A 9,540-nucleotide genomic window follows, 5' to 3' on the forward strand; every position below is an offset into this window, starting at 1 on the left:
TCCGGGCTCCGATCGCCTCGCATCGCGGGCTCGAGAGCTCGAAACGGAGGGGCGGGCGCGGCGCGCGCGCTCTTGGTGCTTAGATACGGCGGATCGCACGCAGCGATAGCTGGCCGTTTTACACACAGTGTCCCGGTGGCTTTAGACGGGGAACATAAAGTGTGAGGCGCGACGCGCGATGGCGGCGTCGGGGGCGAAAATGTTCGTTAGTATGTGTGAGCGCTCGAGGGCGGGCACAGGACTTACATTCAGGGGCGGGCGCGGCGCGCGCGCTCTTGGTGGTTAGATACGGCGGATCGCACGTAGCGATAGCTGGCCGTTTTACACACAGTGTCCCGGTGGCTTTGGACGGGGAACATATAGTGTGAGGCGCGACGCGCGATGTCGGCGTCGGGGCGAAAATGTAGTTAGTATGTGTGAGCGCTCGAGGGCGGGCACAGGACTTACATTTAAAACATGACCGGTCGTGCGAGGCCGTGTGACAGAGCGGGCAGTGAGTAGGTGTGGGCACGGAGAAGTGGACACGTGACCTACTTTTAACACTAAAGCGGCTTTTGCCTGCTTCATGAGAGTGGGCTCTGTGAGAGACACGGGATGTATAGTGCTTGTGTACAGGGGTGAGCACAGAACGTGGGCACATTCACTGTACTAGAAACACATACGGCGTCAGCCGTGCAACCAGACATATGCTCTTTTGAAATTTTTCTGGGTTGCCGTGAGAACGGCGGATGCGCGCAGGCGAGCGGGTAGATACCGGCTCGTTGACTGCGGGGTAAACAGCTGCAGTAGCCGTGGCAACGGGGACTGACAGAGCGTTAAGCTTCGACGGTGGTCCAGCCGCAGGGCTGCGGGATTTAACCGTCTTTCCTTCTCTCGTGTTTAGACGCTCAAAAATACTCGAGCACCCTGAGAAGGTGTGGTGCGAGAGGCGGGTTCGCTTTCTGTAAGTAAGAAAGACTGGCCGCGAGCTCGGAGAAGCAAGCAGCATAAATTTTTATCTTCCCCGAGAGCTGGGATCGAACGCGGATCTCTCGCATGAAAGCGTATGATTCTGCCACTGAGCCACAGGGGAAAACACATAAGCTTTCAGTTAGCGCGAGCATATAAAAAGCGACCTCATGTGTTGCGTCGGCGTTTGTTTGCAGGCGTGCGTGTGTTTAAAACAGGCTCGTTTACTGCAATAGTAATATTTCCAGTCGCCTGAACTTAAGAGGGGACTGAGAAATGTGTGAGGATTGGCGGTTGTCCAGCCGTAGCGAGACTAACACACTCTCTTCTCTTTTCGCCGGCGAGTGAGGCGCGCACGCTGAACGCTGCTCGTGACCGTCCGCTTTGTCATCCCTTGAACGGCGCAATCTGCGCGGCCCAACGAGGGAGAGAGCGGGCTTGTTTTCTGTATGTAAGAAAAACTGGCCGCGAGCTCGGAGAAGCGAACAGCATAAACTTTAACTGTCGCGAGAGCGGGGACCGAACCCCGGTCTCTAGCTTGACAGTCTAGGATTCCGCCACTGAGCCACAGGGGAGAATACATTAGTACTCGGTTAGCGTCATCATGTCTTGTGACGGCGTTTGCTTGCAGGCGAGCGTGTATTTATAACAGGCTCGTATACTGCAATAGTAACAATTCCAGTCGCCTGAACTTAAGAGGGGACTGAGAAATGTGTGAGAATGGAGGTTATAGTCCAGGCCACGGCGGGACGAAAACACTCTGTTCCCCTTTCACCGGTGAGTGACGCGCGAGGACGGAGTAGCTTTCTTGTAACGTAAAGAGAGCTCCAAGACCGTCCGCTCCTGCCATCCCTTGTGAGCGGCGCAGTTTGCGCGGCTCGAACAGAGGGAGAGGAAACTCGCTCCGAGACCGTCCGCTCCTGCCATCCCTCGTGAGCGGCTCAGTTTGCGCGGCTCGAAGAGAGGGAGAGGAAACTCGCTCCGAGACCGTCCGCTTCTGCCATCCCTTGTGAGCGGCGTAGTTGCACGGCTCGAACAGAGGGAGAGTACGGGTATCTATCACATTCGCCTCATCTCCTGACGCGGCGGCGGCGCGGGCAGAGCCGGCGGTTGAGCGGCCGGGAGGGAGAGGGCGAGAGAGAGCTCGAGGGAGAGGTTCCGGCGAGCTCCTCAGTCACAACAGTCTCCGGTGGTCGCTGCGAGCGGCGCTTCTTATTGCGCGGCTCGGCAGGGACAGGCGGAGCGACAGCTTGGTCGAAAGCTTCAAGTCGAGCCCGCAGGGTCGACATTGAAAGCTCTTCGCACTCGGAGAGTGCGGTGGCGGCGTGCCCGCGGCCCAGGCGGAGAGCGCAGAGAGGTGGCGGTCTCCGTTGCTGAGCGGGGCGCGGCACGAGCCGCAAAAACGAGGCGTTTTTACAAAAACGCCTCGTGCTCTTTTAGAGTACACACAGAAACAGTAATAATGTAAAGGATATGTCGCCGGATAGCGTAGCAGGCACGGATGGCTGAAGGCGGCGAAGACGGCCGGCTTCCTCAGGCGCTGTCCTAAGCTTGCTGGTCGCTGGTTTCAACGGCGGCGGCTCTCAAGATCCAGCGATGCGAAGAGCGTCGCTGAAGACAAGAAAATCAGAATTTTAGCCTATGAGCGCTGAATATATACACGCTGGCCACACCCATTCTGACGGTTAGAAGGGTGCGGAGGGCGCGAAGCGCCCTCATTGGTTGCCGCGTTCAGAGCGCTCACCGATAGGCTTAAGCAGTTGCCGCCGAGCAGCCAATGAGCACGCTTATACAGCCTGCCTAGGTCTGTCGGCTGCTGCACTGCGTTGACAATGTATACAAAATTAAGGATAATTTTTTGGCTTCAGATCTCGAAGAAAGAAGACTTTCCCGATGCGTAAGCTAACCTTACGCAATACGAGAGACCTCTCGTAAGAGAACTACTAAACTAGTAGTTTACTGAGAGTACATTAAAAGAAAGCTTGTAGTATAAAACTACTAAACTAGTAGTTTACTGAGAGTATACTTCAAAGTTGCTACAAGTATTAAAATAGTAAACTACTAGTATACCCATAAGTTCACTTGCAGTACAAATGAGAAACATAATTATGAACTAGTTGTGCACTTAAAGTTTACTACTGTTACACTTATAGTACACTTAAACATATACTTTTATATACTTCAATTGGGCCAATTTAGTCCCAAGCGGTATTAAAATAGTACACTTACAAGTTTACTACTAGTACATATTGACATTAGTATACTTACTACATAAAGTATACTTAAAAATATACTTGGGGTGCTTCTCAATATCCCTCCTCGTCTCCTCTCTCCTCCGTCCTCCATCCTATGACCCGGAAACCGATCGAGCTCAGCCATCTTGAAGGACATCTCAATTCTCTAAATGCACTGCGAGGAGTCGAGGATCGAGGAGTGAGGAGGCTTCCTGAGGAGTCATAAGCGAGGATACACAGGTGTATCCTATGCGGAAGAGTTTTAACGACTTAAACGTGACACACGTATAAATTCTCCTCCCCCTTCACATCGGAATCATTTTAATTTATACTTTACCTTTGCAGTTTATATAAACCACACATCTCACATATTTCAACATGGTATCTTGCTTTATTATTATTTATTATGAATTTCTTAAATAAACAAACTTCAACAACATAGGGGCAGATCCTTTGAGCGCTGCTGATGGCGCGATGAAGTGACGCTCGAGTGATCAAGGATTCCAATGTATAAAAAAAAGTTACATTCGATTCCTCCGTCCTCGTGTCTTTTCCTTCCCTCGCATCCTACAGGGGGAGGAGCTGAGACGCGAGGAAAGGAAGCGAGGAAAGGAAACGAGGATGCACAAATAAGAAATGAGAAGCACCCCAGAACATTACTCAAGTATACTCCATAAAATGAACTTGAAGTAGACTTTTTTTTTTCGTAAGGGTTGTGACCGACATTAGGAATGCTGGGCTCTAGTGTCTTCATTTTCATTCCTCCCTCAGCTGATTGTCCTGTAGGGGGATATTTTGGTCCACTCGTCTCTCTCCTGAAATCCCATTCTTAAACCACTCCTCTGAGAGAGGCAGCAGGCACCTTCACTCAACTGACCAAAATAGCCCAATGGGCAGCTCTACGCTGGTGTGCTGTCATGAAACCCACTCCCCACCCAATGCCAGTGTCCTGCTCTGGTTAAGGGAGAGGACACTGACACACACACACACACACTCACATACATAGATACTGGAGCAAGGAAGAGTACTAGAACAGCCATTTGAGATAGCACACTATAAACCTTGCTGAGCTTAACTGGACTATTTATCACACACATTGAGGAGTTACGTAATTTCAGCGACTACTTCGTGTGGGAAGGAGGAGAGACTATTTAACAAGCAGTAAACAATTGAAAAAGAAGCGCTCCAAAATTGTCATCATGAAGTTACATGTGGCACTATTTTTTGCTGGGCTCTTTGGTGCCTTGGCAACTCTGTTCATTCTCTTGGCCTTTGGCACGGACTATTGGCTCTTGGCAGCAGAGACCTGCAATCCAAATTCAAATGGTCCGGGTACTTTGGAGGTGGGTGTTGTTTTAGTCATTTTAGGGCATAAGGAAAAAGTTTGGCATGGACGAGTATTTTATTGATATGAATATTCTTATTATCAGAAGACATTTAGAGATAGTCTATCAAAAAAAAAAAAAAAAAAAAAAATGAAATGGCTCTCTTTACAGACTTTTTTTGTATCATCTTTTTTTATTGAAACTAAACTGAACTATATTTCTACTCTTTAATCCTTACTGAAGCAAGATACTGAAGCAATCATGGGCATATTTGTTTTCTAAGCAATGACAGTCATATGACATCCTTGTTCGTCAGTATTTACAGTCTCCGTCCGTGTAGCTTGAGTTTAGGCTATCACATGCTGCAGTCTGATACCACACTAAATATTAAATAACCAAACTGGAATCTCAGTGCAGTGTCTATTCATAGGAGTCACACATGAATTACGTTACCCTCATTAAGGATTGGGAGGGAAAAGTGAGAAGCTCCCGACTCAAGCTAATGAAAAATAAAAAGTAACTATTTTACGAGGTGGCGTAGAGAAAAAAAATGAGAAAAAATGAAGCGTGAACCTAACCGTCAGTGGGGAGTAAGAAGAGAGTATGAAACGTACAAATGAGATCATAAAAATTCATACGAATTAACTACCAGTTCGCCAAAATGTAAAATAGTTACGAATTGCCATGAGAGTGTGTTGGATCTGCTTGTGTTTGTGGAGGCTAAAAAACAGATGAAAAGGGAGTTTAAAAGAGCAAGCAGAATTTGTGGATTCTCAAGACCCTTACGCAAACTTTACATGTCAACGGCACCAACAGGAAGTCTAGAAAGCTTGAGGTTGAACTTTTTTCATGCATCATACTAATTCCGTTTATATTTTGATTGGTGGTGCTTAAATGCAAATTTCTTAATTATCTCCATTTTTTGTTGTTGCCTGGATTAATTACATCTTTCTTAATGTCTTCTGATAATGTACTAGAAGTCCTAGAACTTGTTATTGGCTTAATCAGAGCCGTCCTTAGAGCGGTGCACGCGATCGTGAACGGACCAAAGCCCTACCAAGATTTCCCCTCGGCCCATTCACGATCACGTTCTGGGGTGGGGGTCTCGTTGCACCAGTTGCACCATCCTAAGGACGTCCCTGAACGGACCGAGGGGTCTAGTGAACACTTCTCTTGAATAGTCCTGCTATTAGCTGTTTTGGAACATGATAGCTGTTTTCTAGATGGCCAGGCTGGTCATTAGTTGGTCATTAACTGGTTTAAAGTTGTCCAAGCTATCATTTGGCTTCACTCCATTCCAATCTGTCCTTGACATTCTTTTTGTTAAGTGCATCTAAACACATAAATAGCATGATGTGTCCATACATAGATTGCAAGTGTTTGTTTTTAAGCTGTTTTTAAATATTGTAATATTACTGGCTGCGCAACAGTTGGTCATTGCTCTCTGACCTCTGCTCTCTGCTCCTTCGTGATTTCGTGGTCAACCAGGGTCAGCACCAAGTTAGTGACGGCCAGAACATTACCTTTCATCATGAGGGCTTTTTTTGGCGCTGTACCTTTAATGACACCATGAATGATGACAATCTGTGGAAGTTCTGGTTTGGTAAGTGAGATTATTATATTTGCTTTAGAGCAATAGACATTCAGAGACATGTTCTGTGGTTTTCCAAGCACACAAACTTTTACAGTATTTATTTATATAGGTTGATGTTCATTTATACATATAATTATATATGTTTAGCATAAGCATGACATAATAATGGACAATAAATGCTGTAAGAATTGCTGTTTTAATGAATTGAACATTTTAAACTGCTACCATTACTTTATATTTGAAAGTGTAAAGTGACTTGCTCACTGAACAAGGTATTTGGCCCTCTTGTGAAGCTCTGGGTGAGTATTTGCCACAAATATCAAAGGGGTTTGACCTGTTGCCCTACAGAAAGGCCACACAAGGTTCAAACAGAGGGAATAAGTGTTCAGGTTATTTTAGTCAGCAAACAACTTCTTCACAACACTTCTGAATATTAACTGAAACAATGATTTAAAACTCACACTAATTAATGGCAATTCTCATTGTCTTTCCCTTAGAAAATCAGCCACATGCAAGGGTATGCAAACCTGCATATCTTTTCCCCTTTCCTTTCCCTGACAAGAGCTACAACACTACCAGCTACCAGTCTGCCATAAGTAAGATTTTATTTTACTTTACTTTATTAATATTATTTTATTTTATTAATATTATTTTCCTACATTTTAACCCGGTACTCACCATGAAAATAGCCATGGTAGCTGACATGGTGTTAAATTACAATCGGACAAAAAATATTTTTTTGCTTCAAATAATTAGTTTACTTCATAGCTAAATTACTGTGACTAGATCATTATCTGGCTGTGTTTTTAAATGGTTGTTGAATTTTTCATTAGCTGTCAAAATTAAATCAAAATGAACCATATTTAAATGCATAAATGCCTCATTCATTCATTCATTCAACCATATTTGTTTTCCTCATTTTCTTTTTGTTGACTTATTGTTATTATTCAAAGTAACAAAAAAAAAAAAAATCTGTAAAATGGGTTGTGAGTGGTGAACAGCATATGGCATTGTTTTTAAAGGCCTACATTAGTGTCTCTGTGTAGTGTATAGTGTTACTGTTCACATGAGTAAACTTTAATGCTATTAACTGAATATCATCAATAAATTAGCTACTGTACTGTGAACCATTTTCCCTCTGGTTTGTAATTGGAAACATGATTGTTTAGTCTACAGAGGCTTCTGGAGCGTCTCCATGTTGGTGGGTGTGGCCGCTGTGGTGGCTGGCGGTTTCATTATCATTTGCGCAGCTCCATTTGCTAGTCATCGCCTTTATAAAGCAGGAGGTGGACTCTACCTCATTTCTGGTAAGTTAAAGATTTCATAAGGACGTAAGGTTTATCTATTCCTCACTTGGACATGTGCAGTACTGAAAAATGCATTACAGATTTCACAAACATCTAATTTACCTTTACACTCTCTCTCTTTCATGTTACTCTTTATTTCTCCAACTCTCAATGCTGTCTCTTTTCTCCAGGTTTCTTCCTTCTCGCTGTCACTGTGATGTATGTTATCTGGATAGATATTTTGGATGTCATGAGCTTGTATAAGGAATATCAGTCAGAGAAGTGCTCAGGGTTTGAGCTCAATATAACTTATGGCCTATCTTTCATGTTTGCTCCAGTGGGTGTGTTCTTCTGTCTTCTGTCTGGTCTTCTCTTCCTAGTGATTGGCCGTACAGTCCAAAATCTTTGTAACTGAACCTCATGAATAGTTTGGAAATGGAACAATGAAATTGTATGTTCCAAATGCATTAAGTATCTATCACTGAAGAAAACATGTGTGGGCTCTAAACTCTGAGTGTGCATTGACTTTATGATAGGTTGGGGTACAGTTATTATAAATTTGATTTGAATTTGCCTTCGAATTTTTCAAATGTTGCTTCAGTATTTGGTCATCATGTGTGCTGTGAGCAGTACTGTAAACATCGATCATGAATGGTTTGGGAACACTTCATGTATGTGTGAGTGTTTATGTGAGTATAGTATTGCACAAAACGTTAAATTATTTTAAATAGGTGTATGTTGCCTGACAAATAGCGAAACATACTGGTATACTTCTCTTTGCCTGCTTAAACCTTCTTAAATATAAATTTACACATTTTCCAATTTGCATTTTGATTATTTATTTACTGGTAATTTCTTGAGAGTTTTTTTTCCACCCCAATGGCTTTAACATATAAATATATATTGACAGATTTTTTAGCTTTGTAGCTTTGTAGAAATACCCCCCTGACCTGAAAGCTTTACGCTTTACTTGAACAGCTTGTTCACACACCATAGCACATATATATATGTATTTGCTATATATATTTGCTTTGTAAATAATATTATGCTATCACATACAATTGACATGTAATATTTCAAAAGATTCATTAAACCTTTAATTAAAAAAATAAATTAAATTCTGTGCATTTTATAATAAAGTTGCAATAAAATGGAAGTAGTGACATCTTTTCTTCTGTATTGTGATGTACATAAGAATGTAACAGATAATCGAAAAAGAAAAATGTAGGGCGTAAATTTGGTTCTATCCATTGGTTGTTGATTGGATCGAGGCAGTTCTGAATGCAAGCTTGAGTTTGATTGTAAGAAAGGGATGGTTTTAGTAGAATGAATGATTTGAAAAGTCTAGAATTCTTCACAAGAGAGAAGTCTGTCATTTTTTTTGCCAAGATATTAGCCTGGTCCTACCAGACTCTCGTACATTTCATTTGTACAGAGAGTCTGGCCATTCTCCATTGACAAGCATTAACTTCCTTGAAGGCGGGTACTCTGCCGAAGTTTAAAACTATTGGATCTGCCCAGAGCCACTCTGGATCTGCCATAACCAATCGCTAACGTTTGGTCATGACGTAACCCTACAACTCAAACTAGCGCACAACCTCAATGTCATCGTTCTCAGCCACTCCCTCTGTTTGCTGATTGGACCGGTAAAAATTTGGCTGGAGAAAACCCACGAATATACTGCAAACCCAGACAGAGTACTGAAGAAAAATGAAAATTGAGCGGAAGTACGTGGGAGGGCGGAGCCAGGCTACCAAGATATGCCAGATTTTGTTGAAAAATTTGAGGTCACAAAAAATAAAATGTATACATGGATGAATTGTTTACAATAATATCAATGCATTTAGAAAACAGATCCATTTCATTCCAATTTTAAAATCTTGGAATCTTGATCATAAGCTATCAATAGAGAGAATTTACAACTTATTTTGTCCCAGCAAACACAGAATGTTCTCCTAATGTTAACATTTTGTTATTTTTTGGGAACTGAATAAGAACACTCTAGGAATGTTTTGGAGAAGTTGGAGGGCCAGATGTCCCCTTCCACCTTGAACGTGTATCTGGCTGCCATAGCGGCACATCAAGATGCAGTGGATGGTAAGTCTTTAGGGAAGCACAACTTGATAATCACCTGATAAACTGGCTGCTGACTT

The 9,540-nt window shown here is 43.4% G+C and overlaps 1 protein-coding gene across 1 annotated transcript; it reads left to right on the top strand.

The window, feature by feature from the left end:
* The first annotated feature begins 4,138 nt into the window (after nt 1-4,138).
* On the top strand, nt 4,139-8,543 carry tmem182a (transmembrane protein 182a). Its single transcript, XM_079881627.1, has 5 exons — nt 4,139-4,525; nt 5,996-6,110; nt 6,599-6,697; nt 7,271-7,408; nt 7,579-8,543. The coding sequence occupies exons 1-5, from the start codon at nt 4,382-4,384 to the stop codon at nt 7,800-7,802; spliced, it is 720 nt and encodes a 239-aa protein (XP_079737753.1). The 5' UTR covers nt 4,139-4,381; the 3' UTR covers nt 7,803-8,543.
* The last annotated feature ends 997 nt before the right edge of the window (nt 8,544-9,540 follow it).

The sequence above is a fragment of the Squalius cephalus genome, assembly GCF_949319135.1.
Source record: "Squalius cephalus genome assembly, chromosome: 9".
Taxonomy (NCBI): Eukaryota; Metazoa; Chordata; class Actinopteri; order Cypriniformes; family Leuciscidae; genus Squalius; species Squalius cephalus.

Coding starts and splice junctions, on each gene's coding strand:
- tmem182a (XM_079881627.1), top strand. CDS start 4,382: ATGAAGTTACATGTGGCACTATTTTTTGCTGGGCTCTTTGGTGCCTTG. Junction 4,526..5,995: donor ATGGTCCGGGTACTTTGGAG/GTGGGTGTTGTT, acceptor GTGGTCAACCAG/GGTCAGCACCAAGTTAGTGA. Junction 7,409..7,578: donor TGGACTCTACCTCATTTCTG/GTAAGTTAAAGA, acceptor TCTTTTCTCCAG/GTTTCTTCCTTCTCGCTGTC.